This window comes from Choristoneura fumiferana, chromosome 23 (genome assembly GCF_025370935.1).
Source record: "Choristoneura fumiferana chromosome 23, NRCan_CFum_1, whole genome shotgun sequence".
Lineage (NCBI taxonomy): Eukaryota > Metazoa > Arthropoda > Insecta > Lepidoptera > Tortricidae > Choristoneura > Choristoneura fumiferana.
The window spans coordinates 13203832-13227239 of NC_133494.1; the positions used below are offsets into that span (position 1 = coordinate 13203832).

A 23408-nucleotide genomic window follows, 5' to 3' on the forward strand; every position below is an offset into this window, starting at 1 on the left:
GCGTTTTTAGTACAAGTCTCGAGCTAAGAAATGCGCCTTGTTGCGAGCTTGCTAGCAGTTAATAGGTTACCAAAAATCGACGTTGTCACTACTCTCCTCTGTCACAGCCCTCCTCGGTCTCCCCTACATCAAAACTTTCTGTTGGATCTAACAATAAAGATTATCTGACTTTTTATCACTTTTACCACAAGGTTTTGTATATATATATAAACAATATTACTTATTTTTTGTACTGAAATAGCGTCAGGTTTTTTTAAATAAGTGGATAACTGAAAACTTTTAAAATGGACAACTTTTTGAGAAATTGTCATATATGTACAGTCAAGTGCAAAGATATCGACACAGCCAAAGTTACAAAAATATTTATACAAGACTTAATGTTAATTGCATAAGGTCGTGTATACATATTTTTACTCTGGCTATTTCGTTATCTGTACAGTCACCAGCGCCAATATATCTGTCACGTTACGACTCTATTACTGTTGCCGGTCCGGTAGGACGTGTCTGATATATTTACACGCAGATATTATTTAGGCAATTGAGAGGGACAGACTCACTGTCCACAGCTAGCTTAGTACAAATTGGACACAAAGTAAAAGATCTTTCGAGACTAAAGTTTAACATCTCCAACAAGCCCCAACATAAGCCCAACATGGCTGTTTTGTGCTTTTGTAAATCTCCCAACACCTACATGTCAACGGACAATAGCATGAGGTAGGATGGTCATCCTTGTTCACTGTCGTATTTGGAAACAACAAAAACTAAGGTGGTATGAGTACCTACCTATTCTCTCAATATATTATCCTTATCCCTGTCTATCCTCCCCAGCATAACGCACACATGCTGACTGATGTTGTACGCCAGGCAGCAGAAGCAGTATCACGTTGCGATGGACCGTGCGCGAAGGCAGCGGATCTCAGCGAGGCACATGCCCTCTACGGGCTGGTCACGAAGGTTGCCCACGCACTACTTTGCCATGACGTACCAAGAGTCACTGGTTTTGTTGAAACGGATCCCTCTACCCAGCTTGTGTCGCCAGCTAAGTACGTTAACTTTCTCTATTGAAAGAATTACAAATATTTACTGCAATATTTGAATATATCTTCAGACAATACAAACCAACCTTGCATTTTCATATAAAACATTTTAGACACCAACTAGGTACTGTTCCTATTTACGAAATTCTGTAAAATCGTAGGTACCTTTTCAACAGGATAGCCCCAAACAGGTCCATAGACCATACGGTTACTTACTTGATTAAGAACTTCGATACCTTTAAAAAAAAAACATTTCGGCTCGTCTGTTTGGTTGTGAGCTTTTGACTATAAGTTTTATAAGTGAGCCACTTTAATTTCAACAATTTTGAGTACTCTCCCCTGCATCCTTGCAGGCATTTCCTACTTAACTGGATAAAAATGTTTTGTCAACTCCATCAAAAAACTATAAATAAAATCGCGTTTGTTCGTTGCAAAGTGAAGAAGATAATAGTTATGAAGTCATTCTTCTGCCTCCAGATACTTCGCGCAATATGTTGACATCGGAGGCTCTGGCATCCGGAAAACCTTAGGCCTACCCCACATGTCACCATTTGAGATCCAAATGATGCATTTCGCGTTGATGGAGCTCCCTGTCAGATTTAAGATGGTTAACAAGTGGTGTCAAAAGTTCGTCTTCGCTGCTGGGCCTCACGATGCTTATAGACATAATTTCTTCACTCCAAAACCATATGAAAGATTCGACGATTGCGCTTATGCCAACGTGGTTGGATAGTTTGATATTACTTATAATTAAATTGAGTTCGTTTTGAATTGAAGTACGAGTGCAATTGTAAATGTTTTTTAAAGCCGTAAATAAACACTGAATATACTAATTGTGATTGTAAAAAAATGTTTCCTTTTTTGCTAAGATACGCAGTATGTCAGTAGAATTATGAATAAAACATACAGTAGTTCACCAGTATGATGCGATCAACATTAAATAATACCCCTAAATAGCAGCTTTTGTTTGCAATTGGTAACAGACGTCAATCGTAAGAAAGAGCAACCACGTAACGGTCAATATAGGTACCCAAGAAGCAACTAACATCACCAATTTCTCTTATCCAGCTACCTCGCCATCGATTGTCTCCTTAATAACCATGGTGTCTGCAAGCGTTTCGACTTCCCACGTCACCTCAGCAACTTGGAGATAGATCTTCTGGATAAGGCGTTAAATCATCTGATGTGTAATGTCACCATGACTCACACCTGGTTCTGTCAGAACCAAATTGACGAGCGTCAGAAGAAACAAATGACAATGCAGACCAACTTCCAGTACGCCAGGCACTTCCCACACCTGGAAAACTGCACGCACCACTTAAGTTAACAATCTTGTAAGGACAAACTTGAAATATTTTGAAACACAGTATAAAGTAAAAAATGTGGAAGAAGTGTTCAATAATATGAGAACTGCTGGACGTAGCATGTTCACATATTCTTGTAGTCAAGTGTTAAAATAGCCAATAGCAAACAGTGAAATGTTGACAACAAAAAAAAAACAGTAACAGTAAGAGAATAATAAAAAATGTGTAAGTTATTTAGTTTATTTATTTAATTTCTATTATAATAACTATATCACACTAATTCATTGGCACTGACATCATATTATCACAATGTGGAGGTTACGGCCCATTTCTGGCGAACGGCGATCTCTGATTCGTCTCCAGATACATCTTTCCGCTTAACCTGCAAGCATAAGGATCAATCGGTACTGATACGTTCATGGACACAAGACCACTTCCAATAATTCGTAATATGTCACAGAATTTTTCTGTATAATGTGTCCATCACATCTGGAGACTGATTGTCATATTATTCTGTTTTGAAATATCTAAATGTTGTGGCAGTAACGGCTATAGACGAAGACTGTATGATGTATGGGTAAAGACGTATTCAAGGGACTTTTTACGTGGGTATGTGTGAGGTAAATAGATAACTTCTGCGTAAGAGCAAGAGTGTTTGCTGTGCCACTAGTGGTTTGTTTTACAACCTAAAACGGTATAGGGTGTATGTTTCCTATAAATGCTAGGTATGAGAAATAGCCGGCCGTAGACGGAGTTCAAATTTTGAAGTAATTTAAACTACCGTCAAAATCACAATATATTAACTAATTTGGAACGGGTGCATGCAACGTAAACGAAAACTACGACATACTTTTAGGATTTTTTCTGGGAATTTAGTAAAGTCCCGTAATTTCAATTCAACAAAATCTAATGGTTCATGCGATCGTCCTTGTAGACGCGACCGCAGCCGCATGCAAGGGCTAGTTTACTTATAAATCAGACTTCACATCAGATCTTTTGTGGGATGCATAAATAAGGGGGTTCGGCGCGAGCGCCTAGCACAAACTCGTTTATGTCGGGCACGCATTTCGTTATTGCACTCCTAAATCTGCGTGCCCTGTGGATCCAAGCGAGATTCATACGCGCGACGTGCGTGCCCCGTATAACGCTCGTAAAGCGTACCGCTATGACGTTACCAGTTTGATTAAACTGTTTGATTGCCACGATCGAAGATGAATTATCTTTTTTTTTATTTATTGGTTGCGTGATGTTCGCACCTTTTACTTGCAGTGGCATAGCTAGGTAATCCAGGACTGGGTTGTTAAAATCTATTGAGCAACAAAAAAAAAAGTTAAAGATTAAAGGGTTTATTAAGTTCAGTGTTAAATTAAGGTAATGGGGTAGTTTGAGTTTTGCTGGCTTTGCTGGTTGGGATGCGATGCGAGGGCTCCCTGAGTTTACACCTGGAATGCACTGGCACACCGCCTAGCCCTCCGATAGCTTCGGCACAGAATAACTAATAGTACTACGCTTCGGCACTGTTTAACTGCTCAAGCAATAAAAAGCTTTTCAACTCATTTAGTGCCGATAGTTTTTGCGACTTTTGCCGAATGCTGCCGTCATAATTTTACAACCTTTTCAACCCACAATTAAATTCCAGCTGAAGACCTTTCGAAACACTTAATTGATAGAGAATGCGTTATGAAATAGGTACTATACAAATCAGTCATCGATGCAAGATCGGAAAACAGCAAAAAAAAATTAACCTTGATAGGAATACTTAGCAAGATCGAAGGTTGTAGACCAAAAATAGAAAACACATTCCATAGTTTTAGATATGGTTCGAATATGGACTTTATCTTGAACTTTTCTTGAACCGTGTTATTTTTAGAAATGAAGGTATTTCCAATAGCGCTGCGAGTATAAAAGCCATTTAATGTAAGTTTTTGTTTTGGTTTATTCCCGTTTACTTACGGTGTGTGTAGTTACTTACGGTGTGTGTAGTTACTTACGGTGGTCCAGCTCCAAAACCCATGTAGCCGTCTACTTGAAAATTGCACAGTCTTGATCCTTTCCATTTACGACACAAAGTTGCAGGGAACCCTCGAGGGTTCCGTATTGACTCCGCGTAGAGGCGCCAGGCTCGGTTGTGGCTGCAACCATCTGTAATGGAGTAATTTGCCCAGGAATGGAAACGAATTTCAATTTGATTCCACGAGCTTGACTGCAAAGGATTTTGATTAAAATATCGCTGTTTTATAAATTTGGTCATCAGTGTGGCTGATTAGATTTCAGCAGTCGATTTTGAGATAGAATTCTTATTAAAAAGAAATTATACAACCTAGATTGTGTAAACGATGTGATCTAACTACTAGGATTGTCCATCTATAGGTATATCTTGCATTGCATTGGCATTTGAATACTGCTAGGTACCTACTACAGTAGGTACATAACAGAGAATAATAATAATATCATAGGTTAGATCCTAATAACTTGTAACTACTCGCTGTAGGTACACGTATCATGTAAACCCTATATTATTATGTATGTACTTAATGCCATATCATATTACTTAGAGGCGGTTGCGCAGCCTAGTAAGATCAGTCGCAAATATAGCTTCATACCAGTAATACGTCTTTCCACTTAATAATCGAATAACCTTACTTATAACAACCTTCTACAAATAAAGTTAGGCAGTGCGCAGATAAACCAATACCTACACTCGCTTTACTCCGCGATATTGCAAGGAATAGTCTGCCACATTTCGTTTATCTTGTTAGTTCCAGTTCTTTAGACTTTAAGAGTTGTCTGTCAGTCAGTCAGATATATGTAGATACAGTGCGACAAAAATAGTTTGGAACATTCCGTTGTGTGACGACCATAATTAACCAAACAATTACTGGTTAACTGCCTGTTAAAATAGTCCTACTTTTTGAACCCCCATCCGCATCATTCCAGCTTATATACGTCTTGCTGGGCACAAGCCTGACTGACTTAAATTGCTTCACAAGTTGTGTATGATACCTACGATGCTCTCCTTGAAAGGCCACAGGTGAAATCAGTACCTAGGCCACCCCAGCTTCTTTTCTTTATTAACGGGCTACCCGAGGTTTTCATCGATTGTTGACAAGTTTTGAATCGTATCTCCTACTTTTGCACTACAAATAGAATTATAAGTCAAACGGCTACCGGTTCTTCAATCTTCTTCAGTTCTTTATTCTTTTCGGTTCTTTATTCCTTTTTTTTCCATTTTTGTCTACCGGATTTTGAAAAAAATTAATACTTAATTTTGTATGATTTTTTAAACATTGTCTAAAGAAACACTTATTTCGTATCTCTATTGACATGAAAGATCTAACATATACGAAATCTACATTTTTGGGTTCGTCGTTGACGTCTCTAAAAACGTATCTAGGGTTTTCATTTGAAACTGTTAATTAACACAAAAGTTATGGTCAGAAAACCAGTTTTTTGGCCTAAAATTGCTCAACTTTGATATCTCAAAGACAGTGAACTTTGAAGTAAATATGGGATACTATATTGCTTAAAGCCGTTGCTGTTAATATAATAAGCTACAAAAAATATTACAAAACTAAGGAATTTAGATCGAAGGTCATTGGGGCATGGGATCCCCTTAAGTCGCAATAGATTAGGCCGTTTGTTATTAGCCCTGCTCGGTGTTTACTTTGCTTAAAATAAATGAGAAGAAATATATGAAACTTACTCCCACACGTGTATCGATTCTAGATTTGCTGGCAATATCCCTCAGAATACTGAATTAACTTGTTCGCAACCTACTAACATTTGTGGCTTGATCTTATCGCTGGGGGACGATAGCTAATATGTACCCTATTGACATTTGGAGTTGACGATCAATGCTTGGCATCGAGCCAACAAGACCGAGGAACTCCAAATATCAGGGTATACCTGACAGTCTTTCATTAAAAATAAGTTCCGTTATGATAAATGCTTTACAGACAAGGCCTGTGCAAACACTTAAGTCTAATTTGTCTAGCGCAGCCGAAACCATGATCGTTTTCATGAATTCTTTCTGTCATTCGATATGAGATGAGAATAAAGAGAGGTATATGTTGATGTTCATTCACTTGTACCTAATGTGCTGCTAAACCTTTTATTGAACAATAATAAATAAACGAACACAATTGACAAACCTATCTCGAGGTTTCAAGGTCACTTTTATACGTAATCTATTCCATTATTATTAACTTTTCATATGCAGGTAGTACAAAAAGTTAGTACCATTTATTTTAAATCAAATCTATCAATTTATAAAAAAAAATAACGACTATCTCGCTTCTCCGCTAAAACCATTCACCACAGCTACCATATCATAGCATTCTTTGTTAGATTCCAATTCTTATGAAATTCTACATTTTTATTAAAAAGGTTTGCGATAATAGCAGTTGGAAATAATTAGTAGACGGTGTTATTAGTTGTCACAGTACAGTTTTGATTGACAATGACAAAATTAGAATCAGTACCTACGAGCGAATGATAGTAGCGGAAAGTACTTTATTTTATGTAGTGACTTAGCACTGTTAAACGTCATTATTTGCATTTGAAACGCTTCTGAGATAGCAGATAAACTTATACAAAAGTTTACTATCGGTGGTGCACAAAGTTTCTACAGAGACTAACGCCACTAACAAGTGTTAGCTTGGCGGGATCGGGGGGCTGCACTGCGAGCTAGCACGTCTTAAACTTCTGCTATACCTACACCTAAATAGTAGCAACATCAATCACTAAATCACTAAATTATTCGGTTTGACTAAAACAGTGTCACGAAAAGGTCTGAAGTGAACATTGTAGAAAGTGTCTGAAAGTGTCTGTTCATGATAGGCTGCATATAACTCGATTATTTGTCTGAAACATTGCGACTATACTTCGTTTTTCTCAGCATTAGAAAGAAGCTAAGCGATCATGACATGTCTTTTTTATTGAAAAACACTTTTGAAAAATAATTCACAGTAAATATGTAACAATGAGCAAGGACATATGATCATTTACATGCTCTTGGTACCATAAGTAATAGTTACTGGTTTTTTAAAAACGTTTTTCAATGAAAAAACTTGTCAAGGTTATTTACCCTATTTCTAATGCTAAAAAATAACAAATTGTATAGATTCGGTCTTTTCGAAAAACGCGTTTAAGCGTGTATTGGCGGCGGAGACATACCTGGCACGAATTATTTCACGGCAGCTTAGTCTGTTTATTCTAGGTACTTTGTGATAATCGTTTGTGGAACATTCTCTTCAAGTTTAAAGAGTTTTTCCGCAAGTTAGTAACATTTATAATATGAAAATATCCCTCTTTCATCTTTAGGTATATTATCTTTTAAATATACGAAAAACCTTAACCGTCAGCCACTGCGGGACCTTTTTACAATTAATACCATAGCAACAAAAAAATCTCCAGGGAGTTCTGTAAAACACTTTGGCCCTTAAGAAACAAGTTTCTGGTAAAAAAAAAAAAAAACATTTTTAGTTCAAGCTTTTTTGCGGACTGTACTTTTTGTCGACTTTACTTGTATTGTCACCCAAAATACGTTTGCGTACCAATTTCATGTTGATGCCATTAACCGTTGAAGAGTTCCGTCCTGCGGAGACGATCCTGGCCAGACCACCAGGATGTCACTACCTGATTATTGTATTGTCACGCAATTTACATAAATATGCCTAATTTCAAAGCAATCCGACTATTAGAAGTTGGTCTAACCTGCAATATTTGACTACAGACAGACAGACAACGGGACAGGTGAAACTAAATAAAAGCTATAATCATCTCATATCAAATGGCCGAACCCAACTGTATCTGCTACCCTTACCATAGCATTTTCAAATGAAGATTTATCCCTGAAAAAAAAACAGGTGACACAAATACGTAAAGCAGCCCCATCCCTCGAGGCTTAACTCAAATGGACTTCCGGAGAATGCACAGTTATGTCTTTCTTTACTTTTTATTAACTACCTAAGCAACTTGGAGGATAAAACGATGCCAGTAAGTAACCAGATGCAATAATCTGTTGTAATATTTTCTTAAGAACATATTAAATCACAATAAAAACACAAGTAATGTTGACACATGGAACGGCTCTTTTCGAACATGTGCATATGATTTGTAAATAAGATAAGAATTCTAACAGTTATCATTATTCATTATGACGCATATTAAGCTGAATACCTGCTTCTAAAGCGATCTGAGCGATTGACATGCAGATATTGGATAATCTGTTTAAAACAAACACAATTAATAAGGCTTTAACTGACTATATTCAAAAATAAAAAATAAAATAACTGGCTTTATCACTCGGGTAATATTTTAACGATGAGCTTTCGTAGGTACTATTCAACATACTTTCTCGGCATTGAATCAAGTAAAACTTGCCTCTAGGGTGTACTTAGAGCGAAGTATATATACTTGATTCATCGTAGGAAAAACAAGCCACCGTACAGTCGCAAATTTTACAAAATAAGTTGAAGTAAGAAAAATGAAGGTTACCTATTCCACACGTGTATGACAATGTGTCATTAGGGCTCAGCGACTAAAATATGTAAATCACTTTTGCGTGAAGCTTAAAATATGTGCGCGCGCGGGCTCATTTGTATTTATGAATTTTTATGAAATATACTTTTTTTGCGGCGCCATTTTTAGCAACGAATGCTGGAGATGTTTTGTCCAATTAAAAAGTCAAGGAATTATAACATGCTCTGATTAAATTTATGTCGAACAAAGAAAGCTGTACAAGTTGGAACGCTTCCACAAACAAGGAAACGATACATAAGTTCAAAATAATCGGAAAGATGAAAAGTCTTAAGTAACTTTTCAAAACATTTTAATGAATGTTGTTACTTTTCGTCCAAACAACAAGCCTAAACTTTGCTTCTAGAATGGATCAGAGCAGCTTTAAATTTATCACAAATTCATGAGCTAATAAAAACGAATGCTAGATCAAAAAGGGCTGCACAACATCAACAAGCGAGATAACCCACCTCCAGCCACCTCGTTAGCCAAACCTTTTGCGTTAACAGCTACCCTAATAATAGCATTTTAAACGGTAATAATTTGAGCGCCCGTAGCATCCCGCATCCCTCCCGGTGTCCTTGCCCTCCTCCCAGCATCCCCCCTGTGTGACGTAAGAGCATCGATCGCCCGAATATGCGGTTATTACTGATGCAGCATTTTAGGGTTAACGCGCTTTTTAAGTCTAGTTTAAATCGTACGTATTCAGGGTTTAAAATTTATTTTTATTGAAAGGGCATGAGCTGCGCCTTTAGTTTAGCAGACAAGATGGCAACTAAACCAAATTAAATTAAAAGTTACTTAAATTATTTGATATCAAAAACTTGATCAGACGGGGAATAAGAAAGTTTAAATAATTGTGAAGGTCAGAGGGTCTCAGTGAATATCGCTTTGGGCAAATGAGTACATACCTAAGGTAAGTCGGGGCAAGCGCACCGGCAGGCGGTAAGCTCGCCTACCATTAAAATATTGAAATATATTGTACTATTAACGACATCTTACAAGCCTAGGTCAGGTCTTAGGTGCGTGATTTTAAGATGTCGTTATTAGTGCTTATGATACTTTTTGATATTTTAATGGTAGGCGCGTTTACCTCCTGCTGGCGCGCTTGCCCCGACTAACCCAATTTCTTGCATATTTGACATATTTACTCTTTATACTTTTTACCTTTATGTAAGTATCGTGTTAATATGGCATTAAACACGATAGCTCTTAAAAGTAACAGTTATTTTTTTCTGTTATTGAACATCGTGTGAGTAGAGATAGCGTGGCATTATTTTTTTCCAAGATAGATGATATATGCAAAAAATTACATAGACCCGAACTTCCGCGCTATAATCTTAGTGGGGCCAAAATAATCACATCACAGTTTTCAATATACAATAAAGTAACTCACTAACAAACCCCAACTCCCTATTCCTGATGAGCTGATCGATCCAGCAGCCCGGCTGCACCCACTGGCCAGCGTTGGGGTAGAAATCCACGTCCCCGATGGGCTGGGGGAAGCCCAAAATCCCGGGGTTGGTGTGCAGTACGTCCACGAAGGCTGCGTCACCTTTCGCAAGATGGCCGTCGCTACCAGTCAGACTGTAACCAGGGTAGGCTGGGTCTAAGCCTGAAAGTTAATGGAAAGTAGAGTAGAGTCGAATCTAACCTATTTCTAAATAGAATCGTCTTAAATTTTGGTGTACATAATGTGTTGTTTGGATCACAATGCAACTACATAAGTTTGTAGTATTTTTTTTACAAATTTATCTATTTTACTGCTTCTTCCACCTGACTATAAGTATATACCCACCCATTCAAATTAACAGAACAGTACCAACAGTCAAAGTTAAGTCACGGACAGACAGACGCATGGACATGGTGAAACTAACACGGTTCCTTACTAGGCCGGCAACAGACCAGTGACTCTCCTTTGAGTTGTTGGTATTCATGAGTGGTGGTGATCATTTCGCATCAGGCGACCGCTTGCTCGTTTTCCTCCCTCTGCCTGGTTCTTACATTAAAAAAAATACAGGATCTAAAAAAGGACGTTTTCAGTTTCGGATACAAATAAGCCATACCAGTGATCCTGCCTAGCAGCAATCCCCTCCTCTTTAGCTCTTTCCCCCCAAAGCCGGCCGCCTCCGCCCCCAGAGAGAATCCCACGACGTGCAGCGACGCTGCGCGCGCGCCGGCGGCGTCCAGGAACTGCACGAAGCTCGCCAGCTGCTGCCCCATGTAGCGAGTGTTGTGGACTGCTGATATATACCTTATTTTTTTAAAGAGAAACATATTATTTTTTAAACGGTTTTATTTATAACCTGCCCTGTTTTGATACTAGGCTTTAAATTCAAATTTTTGTTAGAGGCAAGTGCCCTCCCCCTCCTCCACAAGCAAAACCATTGGCTTAAAAATTACGATAGCGAATCTTATACAGCGCGTGGACCGACAAACTAGCCGTTTTTTACTCGACTACGGCAAAGCCAAAGGAAGAGTAATGATTTTAACAGTCTATGTAGGGGAGACCGAGCAGAGTTGTGACAGAGGAGAGTAGTGACAATGTCGATTTTTTGGAGCTTACGAGTATTTAACTGCTAGCAAGCTCGCAATAGCGCGCGTTTTTTAGCTCAAGACTTGACCTATCAAACGCGTGCTGTTGCGAGCTCGCTAGCAGTTAATAAGTTTCCAAAAATCGATGTTGTCACTACCATGTCACTACTCTCCTGTGTCACAACTCTCCTCGGTCTCCCCTATGTTTTTTCCTAACTGCGACCTGAGCCGTCAGCATACAGAAACTTTTCAATGTGTTCTCGAAGTAGAAATTACTATAAGTTTTATATGTTTTTGACACACGGTCAATGTCCCAATCGCCGTGTGAAAATTAGCAGTCTCTACATCGCATTAGACGTTTGTTACGACATGGAATTTATTCAAAGTACATATAAACAACTACAGCAAATCAATTGGCTGTAACCTGTGAAGATAATTGTACAAGTGGAAATAAATAAATGAAATAAAAATTTCATCGAGAAACCATTTTCACTTTCACTGCCTCAATTAAGCATCCAGGGTTATATGTACAATATTTTAGTATTAGTGTAAGCAAATAAATATTTACGAACATCAGTTGCAAACACATTAATTCTCGAAATACCTGTACATTGCATGTAACAATAAATTCTACCGCTCCGTTAATCTTTCGTACTAAAGATAAACATTTGTATGTGGCCCATACAAAATGTTTGTAAGCGAAAATGCAGAATTTTGTCACCCGCATCCTGTTTCAAACACACAACACTGCATAACCTTATGTTGGTACATAAATCTAGACTAGTGCTTGGCACATGGCCATGATGTTATAAATGTGGAGCTTAAAACGCTTTCCAAAGAAAATAGAGCATGGAATGTTCAAGACTGGAACTCTACTCCCCGAACGTTTGCTTTTAAAATGTTAATTCATGACAGCAATTAGCATCTGCTAAATGTTTCTTTGCTTTACATCTCTATTTTAAAAGTTTTAATTGGCGATTTCAAAAATATTTAGAGGAGTTTGATATTTACAAGCTTCTAATTAACTTGCAATATTTGTTTGTTCGTTAAGGATCTTACAAATCGAATCAAATTTGACTATTAATATTACGAATAATGCTTCTTATTATTCGTAGGTTGGATGACAATGCAAGTACAAGTCAGTACAGTCAACAAAGAGTAGGTGGTCAGCAAAAAATATTACATAAATAAATAAATATCTCGGGACAATTCACACCAATTGACCTAGTCCCAAAGTAAGCTTTTTACATAAATAAATAAATATCACGGGACAATTCACACCAATTGTCCTAGTCCCAAAGTAAGCTTAGCAAATGTAATATTTTTTGCTGACCACCTACTCTTTGTTGAATGTACTGACTACAAATGTACTGATAATATATATATTTATTATTATTATTAACAATACATATAATATACATTTGAACACTTGGTTATCCGTTACAATACGGATAACTCACGTCTTAAACCGAGTTATATTTATATATTATATATTTTATTTATAAATATATATTTTATTTTATTACTTTGTGTTATTGTAATGTGCAATATGCGCACGCCGCCAAAAAATAGTCACAATAAAGAACGTGTGAAATTATTTCGGCAAACACCAACGTAATAAAATTAAGCAACGCTCTCAGAAATTTCGATGTGATTGCTATGGTTCTTATGGCGTAGTGGTTTAGTAAAGCGACGTAACTTACCACGGAAACGCCACGAGACGCGCCCAGTCGACCGAGACGAAGTTGTAGTCCCCGGACGATAAGTACGCTGAAACATGTTTATTGAAACAATTATTAAGTATTATGTTCACAAAAACACTTGAGTAGAGAGAAAAATATTATCCTACATCTCGACTCGAGTTGCATAAGATCGGATGTGAATATCCGACGAAATTGACCTTATTTACACTACGGTTTCAACTACAATTCAATCCGATCTTAATTTATTTTTTAAAAAAATCCGCCAATACATATTTAGAATTTGTGTAGTCTATAAATTATTGTTTGTATTAATAATGTTTGTATTAAATAAATAGGGTACAGTCGAGTTCATAAACTTGTGAGCAAAATTATCGTCAAAAATATCTGAACACGACAATATTGTTAACGGTGTAGAAGCATGTTCAGATATTTTTGATCAAATTGTGACAAAATGTGTCAAACCACGAGTCTGAAGTATATCATTCTGAGATGTTATAACCCCCACAATTAAGTTATACAAAGAATATGGTTTAAAAAAATAATAATTAAAATCTTAACTAAGGTGTTAACCGCTCTATATCGATTATTAATCTCTCGAGGCGACCTTCCCCTACTCTGTCTAGATGGGTACTGAGTCTGAAGCAGCATGACAAATACGAACATTTCCAATAAAATACGATGGGAAATGATGATTCATTCAATCTGTACAAGCATTTCTCCAGCAAACTCTACTGAAAAGAAATTTGAAAGTGCCTTTCCCCACTACTGGCCAGGTATTAGGTAAATTCGAACTCCGTATCTTGCTGTCCCGCTGACGCTTATATTATTTAATACGAGAGTGAGAGCGACGGTACGATACAGACTTCGAATTTCGTAGTAGCCCCCTGGTGCACACCTGTGCTCCCACTTATATCCAACTTATATCGTACAGCTGTTAGACGATTAGAATTTTATTTGGCTTAGCAAGTAATTGATTGCGCTATAAACGCTAGCGGCAAACTAATAATGTGCTCGTAAAATATATTATTACTAGTTCGCTTCCTTTCCTTAATAGCTCATAGTTTAATCGCACTAATATTATAAACGGTAGGTGACTGTCAGTTGTCTCCCAAATATAGCATCGTTTATCTCTAATATACAAAATTCTCGGGTCAATATTGTTTGTGAAACTCCTTCGAAACGGCTTGACCGATTTTTATGACATTTTTGGGTAGGTATATTCGGTAGCGAAAATACAAACTGAGACATGGATGCACAGAAAAACCAGAAAAAGAGACCAGCACTGGGAATCGAACCCAGGTTCTCAGCAATCCGTGCTGCGTGCTATAACCCCTACACCACTGCTGGATTTTCGATATGGTTTCACGGGATACCCGTAAAAGTAACAAATTTGGAGTTGAAATAAAAAATACAAAAATACTCCAAAAAACAATCATATATTCGGTAGGTCTGAGAATAGGATGTAAACATTTTTTCATACCTCTACGCGGACGGAGTCGCGGGCAACAGCTAGTTGTAATATAAAAATATATTTGTCTGGATCTTACTTTTGCACTGGAATGTAAATTTTCGATATCTTTCACGTCGTTATTTTTAAAAAGTGACAGTATTTTAGGCGTTACGTACTAATAAATAATTATTTCTTGAAAACAAAATGAGATGAACCGCGATATACAGGGTGGAATTCAGAACGTAGTACAGTCGAGTTCATAAACTTGTGAGCAAAAATTTTATCAAAAATATCTGAACACGCTTCTAAGCCATTGACAATAGAGTCGTGTTCAGATATTTTTGGGCAAGTTTTTGCTCACAAGCTTATGAACTCGACTTTACAAAATTATGTAATGCATTCACTCTTTTATTAAAAGTAGTCTGATAAAATGTGGTTTTCCTTTGAACAAAATACGAAATTCCCACGAGCTATAGCCTCCTTGAGGACATAAGCATTTTAATTTCCCCACTTTAACCTCCTGGATCCTGAAGGTGATTTTGCCGGAACTTCTTCAAAACAGCGGTATTTCTTCAAAAAATCGAATAAACAGGTCCCACATTAAGAGTTTAATTTTTCCACATTAAGGTCACCTATTAATTCGATTTTTTGAAGAAATACCGGTTTTGGGAAAAATCATCTCCAGGATCCAGGAGGATAGAGATCTCATTTCTTTACGTTTCCGCGAGAGCAAAGTCGCGGTATAATACTTAGTTGTTTGTATAATCCTGTCATTATTACAGACAATTTAGCTGGAAAATATATGACCTAAGTCGTGAAATAAAAATCTACATTACTATTATGTCGTCAACAAAACTTATAAACACAAACCAACTGATGTTAAGAAACAATTATATTGCATTGTATTTGCAAAACATTAGACAATATTGCAGGCAACACACTTCTGGGATTTAATAGTTATTGTCTCTATGTCCGTATAATTACATACATTAATTTACATTTTATTGATGTTTTGACAAGCAGCTACTTTTTATATGCACCTACAAATGTAAAACAGTGTGTGTTATGCAGTGTTTCAGTAACAATTCCGATAACCTATAGCGAAAAAATAGGAACAAGATAGGAGTGCTCCATCCAATCTCACAAATATTTTTTACTTGTATGTTTATTTATCATTTTGATCTTCCGATCTGGTATTAAAAAATATTTCATCAGACTATTACTACCAAACTATTCCGCTGCACTGTTGGAATGCATAAAATCAATATCCCATAATTATTTATTACGCATAATTTTTTTGCCGAGAAATCGATATACCTAATCATCTTTAGGAGTAAATTATTACACATACCTAACATTTAAAAGCATAACATTGAAAGCATAGGTAATCGACAATCGTCACATAGACTAACATCAAACCGCAATAAATACAAAAAGGCATAATAATTAATCCGCATCGTTACAAAAAGCATAAATGTGTTTACTCCTAAAAATTGTAATGTACAAACACAAGTGTACAAATGTCATCCATCCCAGCCTATATACGTCCCACTGCTGGGCACAGGCCTCCTCTCAGAACAAGAGGGCTTGGGCCATAGTTCCCACGCGGGCCCAGTGCGGATTGGGAACTTCACACGCACCATTGAATTGCTTCGCAGGTTTGTGCAGGTTTCCTCACGATGTTTTCCTTCACCGCAAAGCTCGTGGTAAATATCAAATGAAGAAAATGTAACAAATGTCATATAGCAATAAAAATGCTATATTAAAATTCGTAAATATGTTTAGGAGCAAAAGTGAGGTCGACGGAGGTCCGTTTTCCGGGCCTCCTAGTCTAGGTAAAAATACCTAGAAAAATAACTAAAAACCTAAAAAGGCGCTTCACGTCTGGACAACATACTAACCAAACCTAACCTAATTTATGTTTAATAAAATGTTGGATGAAATTATGGTTTCTGAAAAATATGACAAGTAATAAATTATTAGCCTAAACTAATAATATGTATAAAATACATTAGTCAAATTTATATTAGTCCAACTAAAATTATTATAAAATCGTAATATGCCAAACAAAGTGGTGGCCAAAGTAAGTAAGTAGTATTACTATGCGACTGTAATACTATACTAATACAAATTATGCGAAATTACATAATTATGCCAAATTAAAATAGGTCAAAAAATGCAAACGAAAGGAATCCCAACTATTCCTAGGCCGGGGCGAGGTTATGGCCCCGAGTCTCCACATGGTAGGGGCTATTGGCCCCCACAACAACAAAAAAACACTAAAAAGTACAGACAGCAAAAAAACTTTATTTTTAATGTAATTTTTAGCAATAACTTATTTCTTGGAAGGCCGCTTAGGGAACTGCATTTGCACTTACCATCTCGAAGGGTGGTAGTGCTCCGTCCAGTAGTGACCTCAGTGAAACCCATCAAGTAGATGACAGTCGGGTTGGATGCATTGAACCGTGTGCGTCGTAGAGATGCAACATCACCCACTACCAAGTACTCGAATTCGGTTGGATTTGCTCTGAAAATACATGTCTGGTTATATTATTCGGGTACGTAATCTTAAGTAACTGAAAACCTGAAAATAGTTCAGCATCGATTACACAAAATTTTCACCAGGTTGTATTTTTTTTTTAATTTCTCTTACTGTGCCCAGGCTAACTGACAAGAAAAAATTACTAGTGTAGAAATCAAGTAGAATTACTGTCTTAGCAAAAGATAATATGAATATTTTTTGAAATAATTTAATGTAATTTTTAAGCATGCATTAAACTAGCTTAAAATAAAAAAGAGAGTAGGGATGTCTGAGTTTTTCAGTTTTATAATTAACACCTTAAGGGGCTGTTTCACCATCCATTGATTAGCGTTAACCGACGGTTAAATGTGATGCCGTCTCCGTCTATTCGAGCAAAACAAATAGAGACGGCATCACACCTAACCGCCAGTTAACATAACACTAATCAATGGATGGTGAAACAGCCCCTAAATGTCCAGGTATTCGAACTGCTCAAGGATTATGTGCTACGATCTTATTACGTCGCACTAAGAGCGTATGGTTCATACTTTTGAAGCGTTGCACATGTAGGTACAGTCAATCGATTTGATTCCTAGGCTACTATAGAACTTTACCGTAGTAAATAATTTCATTTATCTATCTATTACGCTTATCGAATTAAGTAAATCTCATTGGAATCAATTAGTTGACGATACGTATTTTTTACACTCGACTGTAGATACTAGATTCAAAAATATCTGAACTTCGTACTTCCCTGAGCAGAAAAATAAATTGTAAATATCAAAATTAATTTCGTCGAGGTTTTAAATAACATAGATAATCCAGTGTGACGCCAAGACTAGGTCACGGCCTTTTTGAACTCTTAACAGAAATTGAGAAATTGATTTTCAAACAAAATGTGAAATAAGTAGGTACAATATGTACGTCAGTAAGTTTTTAAACTAATACCTCAAGGTGGTAAAACAAACGTGATGCTATATATTATGCAATGCAGTCGTCCACATAATACGACGCATGCCGGAAAATGTGTGCTGGTGCTTGCAAGAAAGTTAAATTGTCCTATTGTATTAGAGCATAAGTAATTAGTTGTTTTGTATCAAATGTAAAAAAAATAAGAATTTTGGACATTATTTCAAAACTTCATAAAATCCGACACGTTCCGCGCCACTATGGATACAAATGGACCCTCTTTGAAAACAGTAATCTTAAATAAATGTTATTTGTATATTTTGTTATTTCTTGTACTTTACATACCTAGCAAAGACCATCAATGAGATGGAAGGTCGCCATCTACCGGGAGGCAGGTGATTTATGGATTGGATGCAGTTGGCAATGAATCGTCAGGCGAGGAGAAATTGAGAGGCCTGTGTCCGAAGGCGAGCGAAGTAAAAGCTGTTATGATGATGATGATGATGATTTTACTTACCTAGTGAACAGTTTGTATTGTACATCCAATGCGGTATCTCTGGGGCAGCAGTAAAGGCAGAGCCCCACTGGCGCCGACATGAAACATATCTCCGTAACCCCTGCAGATAAGTCAAACGTCATCACCACACCACCAGTACCCAGCACCAATATCTGACGCAACTTGACGCAAGAAAGCGTGCATAAATATCTGACACGACTCTATCTTATGCCAGTAGGACGGTCAGATATTTTCGCACGCTCCGATGGAGCAGATATTAATGCAGGTGACTGTACCTACCATTCTACAAAATATATAGATGTACAGATGTAATGAATCCTTTCCCGTCACATTTTCTATTGAACTTGAAAAGACCTGATGAGCAGCCATTTCGCTGAAAAAGCCCCCGAGAATTTGTATTGCCTAGGGGCCCCGACATGGTTAATCCGGCCCTGCATGAGTTAAGATTTTTGATCGATTTTTGAAAAAAAGAATGATTATAAGTTGAGCCAAATAAAAAAAAAATAATGCCCGTACGTATTAGTTGTGTAAAATAACCAAAATTAGCAGTACATACTGCGACAAGATCCCTTTGTATTTTTTTTTTCATTTAATACACAGTTTCCTATACGACACGTAATGTCACTCACCTATAAAGAAGGTTGTTAGTTTGCATACGGATGAAGCAGCCGCCAGCATGTTGCAGTTTCCAATGGCACGAAACCCGACCTCAGAAAAACATTAAAATTCATCTCGAAACACGATGCATTTTCCCTCGTAACGAGACCGGCTTCCCGGCACAATAGGCGCGCCACAATGCTTTGGAACTCGTTAAAAAACTTCCTAACCGGGATTTTTTTGATTAATCGCCGCGGAAAACTCGAGCCGACCGTCTTATTGCTTTATTTACACGGACACGGGCCACTTCTGCACGCGGAAATGCATGGAGACTTATATATATGGGTAATTTGGTTTAAATTACACTTGACCTTAATTTTACTGTCCATTGAATCCGCATAGAACGCGTTGAATGCGGCACGTGGTTACCAACAATACGAATACTTAATCCACAATAATCTCTGTTGTCTAAGCGAAGTAAAATAAACGACTGAATTAGCTGAAACCATAGCGGTGTCACGGTGGCGGTGGTTATGATGTAATCTCTGTAACAATATCAATCTACGGAGATTTGGGCTTGCACGAACTGATTAGTTCGCCGAAATTGCGGTCAATGGATAAGTGTATTTGCTTTTACGTTACTTCATCGGCCATTGAGTAAAAAGTACAGAATTAACAAGTTGGAAGTAACTCCACACTTGTACATTTTAGTCCACGCGATAAACTGCGTTATTAGGCAGAGATTTAATAAGCCCTTCCAACGCCTGCAAGAAGGTTGAATGCGTTAACAAGGTACAGTCGAGTTCATAAACTTGTAAACAAAAATTTGATCTAAAATATCTGAACATACGCTTCTACGCCGTTAACATAGACTCGTGTATCAAATTTTTGCTCGCAAGTTTATGAACTCGACTGTACCTATATACTGGTAGGTAGGTAGGTAGGTAGACTGGTAGGTTTGGGCTCCACAGAAAACCAGCGTTACTGCACATAATGTGCGGCAACACATGCTGAGTGGAGACCCTTTTTGGTATCCTGCCGTGTCACCAAGTAACATAGTTTTAGTGCTAGTTCTAGTCTTAGTTTTAGGTGGTACTTTTGGAGCCAAAATAAACCTTTCTTTCTTTCTTTCTAATGCGACCTATTCCTTGAAAGGGGTTATTCTGAAGCTTATTTGCAATGTCCAACCAGGGGTCCAAATTTAGTAGTTATCGAGTTATTCGAGTTTTAAATTTTTTCGAACCTTCCGACCAAAAAGTGGCAATTGTAAAAACGTACATGCATTAGGACAGCCAATTTTTTTAATTCTAGTAGCCAGTTCATAAATTTGTGCCAAACTATCGCAAACGTCATGACGAGTACCGGCCATGTGTATAATTATGAAGTACCTAGAGTTAAATTAATACATATAGGGCCTGTTTCACCACTTGTCGACTAACTTTAAGTGTCAGATAAAAGTAATGCCGTCTTTGTTTATTCGAACAAAACAAACAGAGACGGCATCACTGTATCCGTCACTTAAAGTTAGTCGACAAGTGGTGAAACAGACCCTAAATGTAACTTTTCTCTTCTGTGCTATTTTTTTATAAACACAATAGCGTTATTTCTTTTTTCTTTCTAACTACATTATTATTGATAGTATCGAATAAGTACGTGTGTATATAACGGGGTTTTTTACTTTTGGTAGATAATATAAGTATATGATGAACCGCAAGATGCTTCTTTATTTATAAGTAACAGCTGAGTAAAGTATCAATTTTCTCGTTTCGTACTTAATACCATTATTGATGAAGCTCACAGCCGAGCAGGGTTAATTAAACCGCGGTTCGAGCTAAACCGGGATTCTATTAAGTTAGGCATAACCCGGGTTAAATTGTGTAGAACAGATTTATGAAGACAATCAATTCTATTGAACATTAAAATTATGTTTGAACATATATAGGTACGGTCAAGGTCTTTAATTCATAAGCCACTATGGAACCATTTCACAGTAAACGTCATAGTGACATCGCATTAATTAACAAGGAAAATCGTAGGTAATGACTTTTCCTTAGAAAAGGTTCCATGGTGGCTCATCAATTAAAGTCCTTGGATCGTGAGTTCAAACCCCGGCTCGCACCTCTGAGCTATTCGAAATTCATGCATGTGCGAAATGCATTTGAAATTAACCACGAGCTTTGCGGTGAAGGAAAATATCGTTAGGAAACCTGCACAAACCTGCGAGCAATTCAATGGTGTCTGTGAAGTTCCCGATCAACACTGTTACAAGCTGCACAACGTTCCTATATACATATATAGTTAAAATTAAGATACTCTACTGATTTCACGAACTTCCCGGACAATGCGCAAGCGCATAATACGAGTATGCAGAAGCAACTTTCGGCTAAAATTAAAAACTGTAGAATACTAACCGAGCTGTGATTGTGAATCTTTGTTAGACAGAAAAATTAAGTTTTTATGAAAAATTTAATAGAAAATGGATCGATTAACTCCTGTTTTTGCTACCTACCTAGTTGGAATCGAAACCCTTATTCGCTAACACGTTTTAAACTCATTTTACACACACTATACGTAAGCACACTAAGACATTTAACACAATCATCTGACACGCCAGCTCTATATATCTTATTTGATACAAACCGACGAAGTGCGAGTTTGACTTGCTCACAGAGTTCCGCATATTTGGTTTATGTAAATTGTAATTTGTTTATTTTTAAGAACCATGTACCGTTTGTGCCCAAATAAACAATAAAACATTTCGGATGTGTTTGTTTGTACCTCTAAAACTTATACGGGTGTGGCCTGTAATACGAGCAAATAATTAAAACATAGATATATCGCACTCGTCAAACTCAACAACATTAGTTCAGCGACTTTTAAAAGTAATGTAGACTTTAGATTTTTCCCTTTTAGCACATATGTTTCATAAAGCGTAGTATAAAAAAGTAACATGTAAAGGAGCGCTTTGTGGCCTATACTTAAGTATAGAATAAACGTTTGGAATTTGATTTTTTATTTCGATTCTAGTAACGTCCGTTTTGGGTCACGGGAGTTCGTTATGCGTGTGTATCTACCAAATTTTCTCTTTAAAATTTTATGTTCTTCTTTAACTTAAGAGTTAAACTCTTGTCGGTGGAGTATCTTCCACATATCCTTCGAGCCATCCTCTTGACCTCTTGATACGACACGACGCCGACTTTCTCCCTTGTCTGGTCGATGTAGCTGCGCCTAGGTCGAATCTTCCTCTCTTCCCCTCGATCTTTCAGAAAAGTTTTTCGTGATTAAGTACTGACACCTTCAGAATAGTTTAGAAGAACCCGTCGTGTCGTATCAAATGTCCGATCAGTTTCCCACGTCTAGCATCCAGTATTCAGGATTATTCACCGTTCCTTAACCATTCTCAAAACTTTCAGTTACGGAACCCAATTTTTTAGGAAGATATACCTACTTTATTCTTGACCTAGAATCCTAATTAACCTACTCCTAATTCATTAATTAGAATCCTAATTGACCTAGATCTAAATAAAATCACGATAGTAAACGTAGCAATATACACTTTTGTATTAGACAATGAATGTCTAATAGGTACCTACACACACATCTTTCATACCTTCATATACATAAAACACGCAATTTTGCGCACGCACTTTGATAGGTACAACAAAAGAAAACGAATACATAAAACAATTATTTCCCATTGCACTAGAATTTAATGCATTTTTTATAATTTAATAATGTAAATGTATCCATCTGTCTGTCTTTAACTTTGACTTGCCCCCCCCCCCCCCTACGTGTATTCTCGGCTTTAGACAGAATAATAAATCACAAAATTGGAATGGAAGCCACGTTTTAGTTTAATCTTTAACCGAGTAAGATATAAATTTATAATAAAACCAGCATAAACTGCTGCTACTATATGATATTGGCAGCTGGGTGGGCACGATATAAACATTAGCTGAGCGAAATACGATATATGAATGAATATCTCCGGTAGAAGCGGCTGTGCATTTCTATTTGGTTTTAAATTCAAACCTAGTTTAACAGTTGTAATTTGATTAATAGAAAAAAGAGTAGACAGTCTGTCTGGGAACTGGTGGTTTCGCTCGTTATTTCTTAGGACAAACTTGCCCTTTTAATTTCAACTTGGCGTCAAATAAATTTAACCCACTTTCAGTTGTCGAATTGACTTAATATTTGGTGGTTGGATGACAATGCAAATAGAGTCAACAAAAAGTTTAGTAGGTAGTTGATATTCATGGGCAGTGGTGAACATTTCATATCAGAAGACCACCTTGCTCGTTAGACTCCCTCTCAAA

At 37.1% G+C, this 23408-nt stretch overlaps 3 protein-coding genes across 8 annotated transcripts in view; 2 read left to right on the forward strand and 1 right to left on the reverse strand.

The window, feature by feature from the left end:
* The window catches only part of LOC141441012 (malate dehydrogenase, mitochondrial-like), a 29999-nt gene extending 27425 nt beyond the window's left edge, over positions 1-2574 (forward strand). The window contains exons 6-7 of the mRNA XM_074105626.1: positions 829-1043; positions 2106-2574. Of these exons, the coding sequence (XP_073961727.1) occupies positions 829-1043; positions 2106-2364 (474 nt within the window). The 3' untranslated portion in view covers positions 2365-2574. The remainder of the gene's footprint in view (positions 1-828; positions 1044-2105) is intronic.
* The window catches only part of LOC141441013 (uncharacterized), an 83662-nt gene that overhangs the window by 52495 nt on the left and 7759 nt on the right, over positions 1-23408 (forward strand). The gene's annotated exons all lie outside the window — the stretch shown is intronic.
* On the reverse strand, positions 2566-21698 carry LOC141441015 (pancreatic lipase-related protein 2). 4 transcript variants are annotated; one of them, XM_074105632.1, is made up of 9 exons: positions 21602-21698; positions 19125-19203; positions 18496-18595; positions 16927-17075; positions 13099-13165; positions 10927-11114; positions 10257-10475; positions 4333-4483; positions 2566-2723 (listed from the first exon to the last, which is right to left on the reverse strand). In XM_074105632.1, the coding sequence occupies exons 2-9, from the start codon at positions 19171-19173 to the stop codon at positions 2660-2662; spliced, it is 987 nt and encodes a 328-aa protein (XP_073961733.1). In that variant the 5' UTR covers positions 19174-19203; positions 21602-21698; the 3' UTR covers positions 2566-2659. The 4 variants fall into 4 exon arrangements, with proteins under 4 accessions (XP_073961733.1, XP_073961735.1, XP_073961732.1 ...); XM_074105634.1 differs by lacking the exon at positions 21602-21698 and having other exon boundaries at positions 10261-10475; positions 19125-19829; XM_074105631.1 differs by lacking the exon at positions 21602-21698 and having other exon boundaries at positions 19125-19828.